We start from the raw sequence: 13,645 nt of genomic DNA on the forward strand, positions 1-13,645 counted from the left end.
CAGGCTGTCACAGTACCAGCCAGCCGCGCCGGTCTCAGCCCGGGCCCATCCCCATCCCGGGGGCGGGGCGGGGCGGGGCCTGCCGGGGGCGTGGCATGGAGATGGGCGTGGCGGGGGCGTGGCGTGCCGGGGGCGTGGCGGGGCGGGGTGTGCCGGGGCGGGGCGGGGCGTGGCAGGGCGTGGCGGTGGCGTGGCGTGCCGGGGGCGGAGCGCGCCCGGGGGCGGGGCTCCGGGAGGCGCGCGCAGGCGCAGTGCGTCCGAGCTGCGGCCATGGAGCAGGCCCCTCCGGAGTCCGAGCGGCCGGTGCAGCCGGCGCCCGTGGAGCCGCTGTGCCCGGAGTCCCCGGGCCCGGGAAGCGAGGGCGGCGACGGAGCTGTGGGGCCCCCCGCCGGGCGCCCGGGAGCCGGCGCGGTGAGCCCGCGGGGCCGTGCGCGCGGGGCCGAGGTGCGGGCCCGAGGAGGACGGGGCCGCGGAGAGGAGTCGGGCCTGTGCTCGGCGGCGGCGCGGGCGGCGCGGGGTGTGCGCGGGTCTGGCCCGGCCCGGGCCCACAGTCGGCGGTGCCCGCGGCTCGGCCATCGCTCCGCCCCGCTGCGGGTGGGCGTTCTCCTGGAGCGGACCCTGGTGCTCATCCCCGTGAGGGAGGGTAGGGGGCGAGCCAGCGCGGAGCCCCTCTGCGTCTGCTCGGTTGGGGTGGGGGCCCGGGGCTCGCTCCTGACTGGGCACCCGCTCCTGGCCGCCGTGGGCCGAAGCGGGGTCCAGCGCGTGGGTGCAGGCCCCGGCCGTCCTGCTGCCTCTCCGGCCCCCGCAGCGCCCCTTGGCTGGGGGCCTGGCCGCCGGCCCCGGGGTCGCCCCTGCCCAGGGCCCCACCCCGGGAGGACACGTGCCGGGCAGGGCCAGCCCGCGGCCGCCTGTGGCCTCTCGGCTCCTCGCCCGTGGCCCGCCGACTTTGAGAGTGATGAGAGTGAAGTACCTTTTCTGTGACTGGTTTTCTCAAAGTCGCGTTTTTGTGACTCATCCCGTTAGTTTATGAGTTTAAACCTACGGAGGTCCAGCTGCTCCCCCTTGCACCCTCCAGAGAGTTGCCGTTTCTGGGGAGGATTACTAGCTAGGGGCAGAGAAAGGAGGACGGTTAAGCAGGCAGAGGGCATGCGTTGACCTGGGCTAGGTGCTGCCCCAGTGGCCTCCTGGGCACGGCTGGGCACGACCCTGGAGCCCCTGGTCCGTGTGGCGCCCCGGCACTGCAGGGCCCCTGGCTCCTGCGTCGCGATGGCTGAGAATTGCTGGAAATAACTGCAGGGTCTCCTGAGGACCGCCTGCGAGGACTCCCCCAAATATATGCTGCTGCTTTATTCTTTCTTCAGTTTCTTCCTTTCTCCCTTCCTCCCTTTCTCTTTCATTCTTTTAATCCTTTGGGCCGCACCCGGCTGTGCTCAGAACTCATTTCTGGCTCTGCAGTGCTGGGGATTCAAACTGAGGTCAGCTAAATGTAAATAAGCACTTTACCCCGATACCGTCTCTGACTGTACCATGAATTTCTTCAGGTTATATGTTTTTTGGTGCAAAAGCCTAAGCTTTGGCATTGGAATTGCTTGGTGGTTTGGGATTTGTATGTGAAATTACTAAGTGATGCCAAATTGTTTTCTAGGGTGATGGTACCAGCTTGAACTCTCATTGTCTCATTGTCATATATGCTCTGGTCTCACTAATATTAACTATTTTCATAGTTTACAGTATTTGTAAATCTTGTGGCTATATAGCAAAGCAATTTTAGGGAGTTTTGAAAGGTATCAGAACTTTGGTACAACTTTCGGTACAACACGATTTAATTTTGATTATATAATTTAATAAGAAATTTTTGTTAATAATATTTTATATATGCATTATATGTGTGTGTATATGTATGCATATGCTCTGTATGTGCAATGTGTATGGTGTTGGGGCTCACACTTAGAACCTCATATGTGCAAGACCTGCTCTACTGCTAAGCCACATCTCCTGGCACCAGAGAATCATGGATTTTTTTGGTGAAAATCTTTCAAAAATTAACTTGTAAGTCCATCTGTACTGATGAAGTCCATTGTTAATTTTAAGCTAAATTCCAAATTCATTAGAAATACGTGGTGGAGTAGAGAGAGAGTACAAGGGCAAAGGCGTGTGTTTTGCACACGATCTCCTTGACAACCCTGCCATCACATGGTTCCCAAACATTTACTAGGTGCTACCGCAGAGCCCTGGAGCCCTGAGCACACTTGGCTGATCCTTGGCACAGCCTAAGGAGCACCACATTCTCAGGCCCTTGGATTGAACCAATGTCTGGCTGGCTGAGAATCACAGGAAGAGCCCCCTGGGCCTTCTGAGCATGCCTGAAGGCCCCCTCCCTGTGGAGGAAGCCTGTCTATGGGACGAGGGAGAGGACTTGAAGGACTGGAGCACATAGCGCCAGGACCCTGGTTGGACGCCAGCACTAGATGGTGTCTAGGTGCCACTTTGTGACCTGGAGGCCCCTAGGAAGGCCCCTGGTGGCTGGGGAGACCTAAAGACAAACAGCCAAAAAGCTTGTGTATGTTTAGTGTCAGGTATTTGACAACCCAAAGTTGCCTTATAGTAAAAGTTATAGTTGTATAATATTACTTGATGTTTTAACAAAATGTAATTATGAGATCATTGTTAATAACAAAATTTGTATTTCCTAAAACAACTCCCAAATTTTATAATTCACAAGACACAAGTCAGTTGGACAAATATTTAATGATCATTAGGAGTTAAACATGACATATACGTTCACATCGTCTTTCTACTTATCGTCTCTCTCCCAAGGAGCCCAAGTCCACTTCCTTGAGCATCATAGGATTCATTTTTTTTTTTTTTTTCGTAAGAGCAAGGTTCCCGGGCTTAAAGCCAGGACCTTATACATGGGAGAAATGCACCCAGCTAATGAGCCACATCCTGGAATGTAAGGGCCAGCTTTTTCTTCTCCCTGTTTCTATCCACTTCTTTATCAGCCCCCTTGAAAAATAATGTCGTGAGTCTAGCCACTTGGTAGTGAGTAATGACTGATACAGACAGTGGACTAGGCAGAAAGGTAAGTTAGATTTGTTGTTCATGTATGCCATATACAATCAGATTCTACTTTTCATTTAATTTTCAGAATTACTCCAAAAAAGGAAAGTGATGAGAAAGCAAAGGCTCAGAGCGAAATTACATGGCCAAGATCATAAACTAGTTAGTGGTGTGCCTACATTTGCACCTCAGTTTGAAATCAGTGCTATTTCTATTAAGCTTTGTTGTTTATTTTTTTTTTTAAAAAGGTGGGGGGGTTATTTGTTTTGGGGGGAAGTTGCTCTGCACTCAGAAATTACTCCTTGTGCTGCTCAAAAAAAAAGTTTCTTGCATGAAGTTGACCTGTTTGGTCCCCAGCAATGGCAGGTATGATTCCTGAGCACAGAAAAGTGCTCTAAAGTCTCACAGATTTCTCCAAAACTGTATATAAAATGCTGTGATTCTGTTTAGATTAAGTTGCAGTTTTCAAAAGAAAAGAAGGAATAAAAGATGTGAGACTTTTTTTTTTCACCACAAATATAGGCAGATGTTGTGCATAGAGAGCAGAAATACTGTAGCACTGTCCTCCGGTTGTTCATCGATTTGCTCGAGTGGGCACCAGTAACGTCTCCGTTGTGAGACTTGTTACTGTTTTTGGCATATCGAATACGCCACGGGGAGCTTGCCAGCCTCTGCTGTGCGGGCAGGATTCTCGGTAGCTTGCCTGACTCTCTGAGAGGGATGGAGGAATCGAACCTGGGTCAGCCGGGTGCAAGGCAAACTCCCTACCCGCTGTGCTATTGCTCCAGCCCAGAGAGAGCAGAAATATGCCTCATAATTCTTATTTTTACTGCAAATTTTAGATAGAGTGTAATTTGTGCCATTTGCTCTATATTTAGTTTTGGGTTTTTTTTTTCTTTTGGTGTTTGGGCCTCGCCCAGTGGTGTTCCTGTGTATTGCTTGAGGTCACTCTTGGCTGTGTGCAGAGTACTATGATGACAGGGCTCACCCGTAGGACTCCCACATACAGAACATGGGCTGAGCCCTTTGAGCCACGTCCCCCGTGGCTGCCCTATACTTGAGAGTAGTAGAGACAAGCGTTGCAAGACTTTTCTGGTTTTAAATCTCTTAACCAGGATTCTGTTTTTTGTCCTGTAGTATCAGGGTTGAGCATGTTCAACTGACTGGTTTGGTCCCCAGCAATGGCAGGTATGATTCCTGAGCACAGAAAGCTGCTCTGAGTCTCACAGATGTGTTGCCATTGAGCCACATCGTGAACCTGGGAAAATAGAAACAATTCCCTGACTGCTATGGCAAAAGTAAATATCTGTGGCACCCTGCAATAATACAGCACCTGATAGGCGAGAAATATTTGGTGCATCAACTCTAGTTAAGAGTCAGGGGTCTATAAACTCTTATTCTGTGGTTTCATTTTTACTGAAGAGAGCCTGCCGTTTGCTTCCTTTTTCTAATTAGAAGTCACTTTTTCTTTTGTACCTTTCTCTGTGAGGAAGAGGGGGGAGAGGGCAAGGGAGAGACAGACTGTATGTGTGTATCTGCACTCAGAAATTACTCCTCGCAGTGCCTAAGGAACCCTTGGGATGACGGGTTTTGAACCCAGGTTAATCACATGCAAAGCTAGTGCCTTACCCCCTGTACTATCTCTCCATGCTCCACTTTAAAAAAAATATTATTTTCACTTCTATTTGATTTAGCAAACAGAAAAATGAGGAAAGGAATTTATTCTCCAAGAAAGTAGTAATTAGTGTTGACCAGAGAGGAAATGGCAAGGGAATGAGGTACAAACAATTCTTTATTTGGATGGAAGATTCTGTTCCAGTCAGAGTGAACAGTATTTGTCCAGAAATGAACCATTTTCTGAGAAACTCATGTGATTTTTCAAAGGGAACTGCTCCAAACCTTGGAGTGCTGATAAGAATACCTGGGCAGTAAAAGCATTGTTGGGGAAGAACCCATGTCTCAGGCATGCACTTTGCAACTTAGTCATATCCTTGGCTGAAATATATTTATTTGTAAAAAATCTCAGCTTTAGGGGTTGGATAGAGAGAGTGCTTGCCTTGCAGAAATCTGACCTTAGTTCATTCCCCAGCACCCTGTTTGCCTCATCAGGTGTGACCCAGCCACACCCTCCCCCCAATTTATAAAATTTATAAAATACTAAGAACCCTTTTTCCTTGAAAAATTTCCCCTAAGTACATTGTTCTTCTATTTCCTCATCCCAGTCCAAAATTTTTAGTGTGTATTTATTTCAAAAGTGAAAAAGTGAACAGGAAAATTTTTCTATGGAATTTCATTGCTTTTGTCTCCAATTATGGAGAAGACATTATGAGTTTCTCAGTCTTTGGTAGGGGACCAAAGCAGTGCTCAGGGGACCAGAACACCACCCCTAGTGTTAGCCGACCCGGCGTGGAGACTGAGCCTGCCTGTGAGTGCCAGCCTGAGTTCTTGGTGCCCAGGCCTTGTGTGCTCAGCCTCATGGTGCCAGAGGCCATCAGTACCTATGCTAGACGGCTCATCCCATCCCGGGAGCAAACTTGGAGTTTGCGCATGTGAATCAAATCTGCCTTTTGAGTCATCTTCCTTGCCCCAATTTCTCTGTCTTTACTTTTGTGACCATTTTGAAGATTGGAAAACAATTTGTAGAATGTCCTTTTCAGATTTGCCTACTGTTTTCTAATGATTAAATTCAAGCTATCTATATTTAAATTTTGGTTTTGTATTTTTTTTTTTTGCCTTTTTGGGTCACACCTGGCGATGCACAGGGGTCACTCCTAGCTCTGCACTCAGGAGTTACTCCTGGCAGTGCTCAGAGGACAATATGGGATGCTGGGAATCGAGCCCAGGTCGGCCGCGTGCAAGGCAAACGCCCTACCCGCTGTGCTATCTCTCCAGCCCCACTATGTTTAAATTTTGATTATTAAGAAATATATAATGTATTTGACCAAAATGTATTTCTCATCTCTGTATTTGGTTTTCTCTCACAGCCTCTGACTTAGAGCTCCCAAACCTCTTTGAAGCTAGGGAATTAGTTAGCTCGGTAGAATGTCTATTCTGTGTGTATGAGGCCCACGGTTTCAGCCTTTCCACCACAAGAGCTAAAACCTAAACCCCATCCTGCCTGTAAAACTCTTGGAATTTCATAAATGTTAAGAATAACAGATGTCTTTTGTTATGTGAATGAGGTGCCTTTTGGATTTCACCTGAGGATGAGGCTAGTTTGGCTTTCCCTCTCACCCTTCTCCCTCCCTTCCTTCCTTTTTTTTTTTTTGCCCCCCCCCCCCCCCCCCCACCTCTCCTTGCTCTGGGCTTACTCCTGGCTGCACTCCAGGCGGGGACTATATAGGGTGCCCGGGATAGAACCACATGCAAGGCCAGCACCCTACCCACTGTGCTGTCTAGCCCTTGCAGAGAAAAACAAAACAAACACACAAAACTTTCAGCCACCCAACAAACTTTACCTTTTTGTTTGTTTTGGTTTTGGAACCAGACCCAGCAGTGCAAGCTCAAGGATCACTCCTGGTGGTGGTAGGGAGAATATATGTAGTGGCATGAATCAAACCTAGGTTGAATGTCTCATTGTCCCGCTCCCCCCACCCCCCCTTTATTGTGGAATAAATGGCAGGGATCTCACACACTTTTGATTCTAGTACTTGCACACACCTGACCAGAGAATGCCATGCATTTGTGATGCTGAGCCCCAAACAGTAGATCCTCTGGTATGTGTATCTGTGACACTGGGGACAGGACTTGCAGCCTCAAGTTTGTAAAGAAAACAATTACTCTTTTCCTCTTTGTTTTGTGAGAATATGTTTTGAAATTGAAAATAGATTTATTAACCTGCAAACAAAGAACCAAACTGAGGTATAGTCAGGCATTCACTTGGGATTAAAGAATTTCAATACAGGGTACACAGTCCATTATTATTATTTTTTTTAATTTGTTTTGGTTTGCAGGGAGCCACACCTGGCCATGCTAAGGGGTTACTCAGAAATAACTTCCTGGCTGAGCTCAGGGACCCATATGGAGTGTCTGCAATGAACCCAGGTTGGCCTTGTGCAAGCCCAGAACCCTACCCTCTGTACTATCTCTCCTGCGCCAACAATCCTTTAGGTTTAGGTAGAAACCTAAAATGTGTCCCAAGAAAGGACGAGAATTAGGGTTTGGGGGGGGGGGGGGGAGCGGTGGGGGAATAGAAAGATGAAGCAAGTTGTTAAAGGAAATTCGTGTTAGCAAGCTGTACATCACTGGTTACTGATCCATCTGGAGACCCAGACAGAGATGAATAAAGCGAAGTTATTTGGGGTGCGTTCCTAGGCGAACCCTATGAACCTCTGATCAGTCTGGAGTAGAGCAGAACCCTGGGAGAGACTTAGCAGATTTTTAAGTTGTCTTGGGCGGGAGAGATAACCAAGACAGGAAAGATAACCAGGTGGGAGTGGGGCCCTTGGTAGACACAGAGTAGAGCCTAGGGGCTCTGCTGAGGGGCTAGTCCATCTTTGATTACAGGAATGTGTGTCTGTTTTATCAGCTGGTCATGTGATCCCTGAGTGAATTACTAATTCTTTGCTCTGACAAAAATCCACTCAGGATGTCTATTCTATTGGTTACACAAAGAAGGGTTCTTGAAGTGTGCAGTTTTAACCTACACCAAAGATCTTTGGACAAGTATAAACAAGACTGTAATTAGATATTTTTTTAAAAAAATATTGAATGCAGGGACTGATAGTATGTGCTCTTCATGTGCTTCACATTTGCAGTTTTCTACTGTGGCATTCTATTAAAATGATTTTTCTTAAGCATGGATTTTGTATCTTGTTCCTCATTAAACATTGTTTGTTGGAATGGATTTTGTGCTTTTTTCCCCCATTTGTTTATTCTGTTTTGAGGCCACACTCAGCTGTGCTCAAAGTTCCTCCTGCCTCCGTACTCAGTGATTATTACTGGTGATGCTCAGGAGACAATATTTGGTGCCAGGGATTGAACCAGAGTCTGCCATATGCAATACAAAAGCCTTACCTGATGTATTATCTCTCAGGCCTCTGTTTAACATTTTTTGTTTTGGGGGCCACACCTGGCAGTGCTCAGGGGACCATATGGGATCAAGCCTGGGTCAGCCATGTGCAAGGTAAACAGCTTACCTGCTGTGCTCTTTGTGTGGCCCCAGAATTGTGACAGCTTATTTCGGTTTGGGGGGCCATGCCTGGTAGTGGTCAGGGCTTGTTCCTGGTTCTTTGCTCTGGGATCACTTGTGATGCTTGGGAGACCATATGTAGTGCCTGGGATCCAACCCAAGTTGGCCACCTGGAAGGCAGGTGCTCTCCCCACTGTGCTATTGCTCCAAACCCCTTCCCCATTTTACTTTTAACAGTTGTATTATTATATCTGTGTACCGTAAAATTCGCTTGTGGTAAACAGTGATTTTCAGTATGTTTACAGACCACAACACAATTTTAGAATATTTCTATCTGGATCCCACCGGGAGTGATCCCTGAGCACAGAGTCAGGAATGACTGCTGAGCAGCTGGGTGTGGCCCAGAAACAAAAAGAATATTTCTATCATCCTTCAAATTTCCTTATTCCCTGTTGTAATTAATTCCCTTTTCCCATCCTTTATGGGGTGACTGTTGTGTGCTCTCTGTGTGTCTCATTGGCTGCTTTGTACGTTAGTTCGTAGTTAGGAATATTTAATATAAATCAACTCATTCTGTTATGGTTTTAGTCTGACTTGTAAATTTTTGAGGTTTATCTTATAGCATGTGTAAGTAGATGTTTTTTGTTACTGATTATTGTATATTGCTTTTTAGAAAAATTATTCATTAGTAGATAGACATTGAAGCTGTTTTTGGTTTATAATTAATTGTTAACAAGAGCTAATAGTTATTTAGTTGATAGTTAAATGGCTATTAGTTTTGACCTTTCATATGCAAGTTTTTGTATAGATGTATATTTATTTTTCTCTCAAGATAGATTTGTAGGAGTGTAATTTCTGAATTATATGATAAGTTCTATTTTTGAACGTGGTTGTATCATTTACCATGACCACAACAATGTATGAGGTTCACACTCTCTACTTTTGGTAGCGAGGGTTGTGGGGAGAACCCACACCAGGGTGCTCAGGGCTTATTTCTGACACTGTGCTCGGGAATCACTGCTAGGGAACCATATATGGCTCAGGGAACCACATATAGTTCCAAGAATCCAAGCTGGGTTGGCAGGGAAAGGACCTTAATCTCTGTACTATTTCTTCAGTACCTTTCTACTTTCTTGTCAGCCTTTGGCAGTGTCTGGCTTGATTATAGCCATTGTAGTGGAGTGTGAAGTGGTTTTAATTAACATTTCTTTAATTGCTGGTGGTGTTGAGCTTTTTTTCATTTGCTTAGTTTTATACATATGTGTGTAGCTTTTTTTTTTTTTTTTTTTTTTTGCTTTTTGGGTCACACCCAGCGATGCCCAGGGGTTACTCCTGGCTCTGCACTCAGGAGTTACTCCTGGCGGTGCTCAAGGGACCATAAGGGATACTGGGAATCGAACCCGGGTTGACCGCGAGCAAGGCAGACGCCCTACCCACTGTGCTATCTCTCCAGCCCCACATGTGTGTATCTTTATAAATGTTTACAAATACTTTTCAAATCTTGCTCATTGAAAAAATTGTGTTTTCGTGCAGAATAGAGAGTGGGGAGGGTGCCTGCTTGGCACACAGCTGACCCAGGTTTGATCGCTGGCACCAGTTATGGTTCCCCAAGCCGTGACGTCCCCCAACAGTGATCTCTAAGTATGATCGAGTGTGTCCCAAAAGACAAAAATAAAGACTGTCTTCATTTTATTTATTTATTTATTTTTCTCTTTGGGTCACACCCAGCAATGCTCAGAGGTTACTCATGGCTCTGCACTCAAGAATCACACCTGGCAGCCTGGCAGTGCTCAGGAGACCGCATGGGATGCGAGGATCTAACGCAGGTTGGCCATGTGCAAGGCAAACGTCCTACCTGCTGTACTATTGCTCCAGCTCCAAATTGTGTTTATTATTGAATTGTTAAAGTTGTTTAGATATTCTTTGGGTACATGTTTGTTTTTTCAGATAGTATGATTTGTGGATGATGACTTTAAAATTTAATTTTATGAAAACACTGTAAGTTACAAAGTTATTCACAATATAGTTGTTTTAGGCATTAGTGTTGCAGCACTAATCCACCACCAGTGTGACTTTCCCTCTACCACTGTCCCCAGTTTCCGTCCAGTCCGCTAGCTTATCCCCTTAACAGGCACATTTACTTCAAAACTTGAATGACAAATGGAATTATTAGAGAATAAATCAGTAAGTTAGTTTGTGATGATTGATTACTATATGATTTTAACCTAGGTAAATAAAGAAATTAAGATAATTTAATATAATGCCTATTGTCATTTACATAAATAAGTGTTCAATTCTGACATCTAAATGTATCGCATTAAATTTTACTTTGTACTTGGGTTCCATTATGGTAACACTCTTGTCTTCCCTGTCATTAGCGAATATTCTGTAGTTTACATGAAACTCATAAAGCCTACAAGAGTAAAATTTAGTGAGAGGATTAAGAAAAAGAGGAAGGGGCAGAGAGAGGGTACAGCAGGGAAGGCACTTGACTTGAATGCACCCTACCCAGGTTCAATTCCCAGCATCCCAAAGGGTCCCCTGAGCACCACCATCAGGAGTGATGCCTGAGTGCAGAGCCAGGAGGAATCCCTGAGTATCACCCGGTTTGGTCCTTCCCTCCAAAAAAGAGAAAATTTAAAGGGGAATGTCTGCATAGGCCTGTGAAAGTACAGTGCTTTATCCTAAGAAAGGGAATATTATTATTGTCTTTACATTAGAAAATATAGGTACTGCTTAAGTGTCTGCTAATGCAGATGTAAGAGTTTGAAATAAAAACTAAAAATTACTGGTAAAGCAGAACATTTAATGTAATTGAGGCATTGATTCATTATTTAAAATATATGAAATCCTTTGCAAGCTAGGAGTAAACATACTTTTCTTAATCTAGTAGAGGCAACCATAAGCACCATGAGTAAGGGCCGTACTCAGTGCTCATTCTGGGAAGTTTTCCTGTCTTTTAAAGAAGATCCTTTTATGCTTCTTGTAAAACTGGTTTCAAGACTGAATTCCCACAGCTATTGCCTGTCCCTGAAACTGTATCGTTCCTTCAAATCAGAATGATAATCTAGCTGCAGAGAGTATTCTTGGTGACATGTTTGTTTCATTAAGGTTTTGTACTTGGATAGATCTGCGTGAGTCCTAAAGGACTTTCCTTTGTATACAAGTACGTTTTTGATCTTGCTGTTTTCAATATTCTCTCTCGTTAGATTTTCTCAATTTGAGTGCAGTATGTTTTGAGGATTTCCTAGTTGAGTCAGTTTTCACTGGGACCCTTCGGGCCTCTTGGATCTCGCTGCCTGTATCTTACCTATGATTTCTGTAACTGTTGTTTTTTTTTTTTCATCAAATTTTTCTTCCTGTTCTTCAGGGACTCTGATGATTCTTACATTGTTCCTCTTGAACTCATTCCATAGTTCCCCTGGTATGCCGTTCATTTCTTTCAGACAGTTTTGCTCCTTCTATTGTTTTCTGGCAGTTTCTCCGTTACTGGTGCCCACTCAAGCAAATTGATGGACAGTGGGAGGACAGTGCTACAGTGCTACAGTATCAGCCAGTGCTCTTGATCTCGGTGTTTGGCTGTACCATCCCTGTTTTGGTTTTGGGGTTGGGTTTTGCTGTTTGTTGTTGTTGTTGGGGGTTGTCTTAGATTCCACCTAACCCTCTTTGGGGACTGTTTCTGGCTCTGTGCTCAGTGATCCCTCCTGGAAGTGCTCAGAGAGCCATTGCTGAGTGAGAGGTTTTGTTTTGGGACCACTCCTGACTGAGATTGTACTCACTGTACTCTCTCGCTGGCCCCCCCGAGTGAAGGTTTTTTGACCGTCACATAGCAGTTTCTGTTCAGAGTACATAGTTTTAATTTTTTGCATGTAAAGTATCACCACTGTAACTTTTCCCTTTACCTTTTGTTTTTGTTATCCGTCTTTCTACTTCCCCTTCACACTCTGCCCCTTAGTTATAATATAGTGTTGTGTATTATTTTGGGCTGGAGTGATAGCACAGCGGGTAGGGTGTTCGCCTTACAAGCGGCCAACATGGCCGACCCGAGTTCGATTCCTCTGCCCCTCTCGGAGAGCCTGGCAAGCTACCGAGTGTATCTTGCCCGCCCGGCAGAGCCTGGCAGGCTCCCCGTGACGTATTCGATATGCCAAACACAGTAACAACAAGTCTCACGATGGAGACGTTACTGGGCCCGCTCGAAAAATTTGATGAACAACGGGAGGACCGTGACCGTTTTATTTTACCTTTTTTTGGGGGGGGTCACACCTAGCGATATACAGGGGTTACTCCTGGCTTTGCACTCAGGAATTACTCCCGGTGGTGCTCAGGGAACCATATGGGATGCGGGGAATCGAACCTGGGTCAGCCACATGCAAGGTAAATGCCCTACCCACTGTACTGTCACTTTAACCCCATAATATAATTTTAAATTAAAGCTCACACAGAATTTGAGAGCAAGCAAGGCAGAAAAAATAAAACCACTAGAAGACATTTTGTGGAGTTACTCTTTATCTTTCTCAGTGGCCCTGTCTAGTGTGCTTTGTTCTTTTTGATGCTTTGATATTTTCTAGAACTGGGAATGTTCTAGAAAAGAAAGAAGTCCTTCCTTCTTTCCTTTCTTCCTTCCTTCCCACCCTGTATGCTCAGGGCATACCCTGAGCACTGCACTCAGGGATCACTCCTGGAAGGACTCAGGGATAATATGGGGTGAAAGGAAGCATATCTGGGTTAGCTGTGTGCAAGGCAAGTGCCCTGCCCGCTTTTCTTATGGGTGGGGCTTATTAGGCACAGCAGAAATTTTGCTTTCTTGGCAAATTTAAATTTGACTATGCCTCCTGCTTTTTAGTTTTTTGGGGGGTACCGGTACTCCTGGCATAGTGTTTGGGTGATCATGCAATGCTAGGGTGTTAACACAGGGCTTCCATGTAAAACATGGGTTCCAGTCATGTATGGCATCTTACAGACTCAATATTTTAATTAAACTGCTGATATTACCTTTAGCATATGTATATATAGTATTCTATTTTTTTTGTCAGAGACATTGATAACACTAAAAATTAATTGTAAGGATTGTTCATCATTGAATTAATATATTTTAATGTTTATTATGCATTTGGACTGGAGCGATAGACAGCGGGTAGGGCATTTGCCTTGCCGACCCGGCTGACCCGAGTTTGATTACTCCACCCCTCTCGGAGAGCCTGGCAAGCTACTGAGAGTATCTCGCCTGCATGGCAAAGCCTGGCAAGCTACCCGTGGCATATTCGATATGCCAAACACAGTAACAAGTCTCACAATGAAAATGTTACTGGGCCCGCTCGAGCAAATCGATGAACAACGGGAGGACAGTGCTATAGTGCATTTTTATGCAGTTTCTAATGTCTTTATAGATTTATTCATTGATTTGAAATGTCTGCTTTATTGGCGAAAAGAGTTAGGACACACCTGTAATGT

At 45.5% G+C, this 13,645-nt stretch overlaps 1 protein-coding gene across 2 annotated transcripts in view; it reads left to right on the forward strand.

The window, feature by feature from the left end:
- Positions 1-270: 270 nt before the first annotated feature.
- SNX4 (sorting nexin 4) overlaps positions 271-13,645 on the forward strand; it is a 72,526-nt gene continuing 59,151 nt past the window's right edge. The window contains exon 1 of one of the 2 annotated variants that reach the window (XM_056126854.1): positions 271-411. In XM_056126854.1, the coding sequence (XP_055982829.1) occupies positions 271-411 (141 nt within the window). Of the gene's footprint in view, positions 412-483; positions 502-13,645 lie in introns of those variants that run through there. The other variant, XM_056126855.1, reaches the window with a different exon arrangement.

Source organism: Sorex fumeus, unplaced genomic scaffold (genome assembly GCF_029834395.1).
Source record: "Sorex fumeus unplaced genomic scaffold, SorFum_2.1 ptg000063l, whole genome shotgun sequence".
Classification (NCBI taxonomy): domain Eukaryota; kingdom Metazoa; phylum Chordata; class Mammalia; order Eulipotyphla; family Soricidae; genus Sorex; species Sorex fumeus.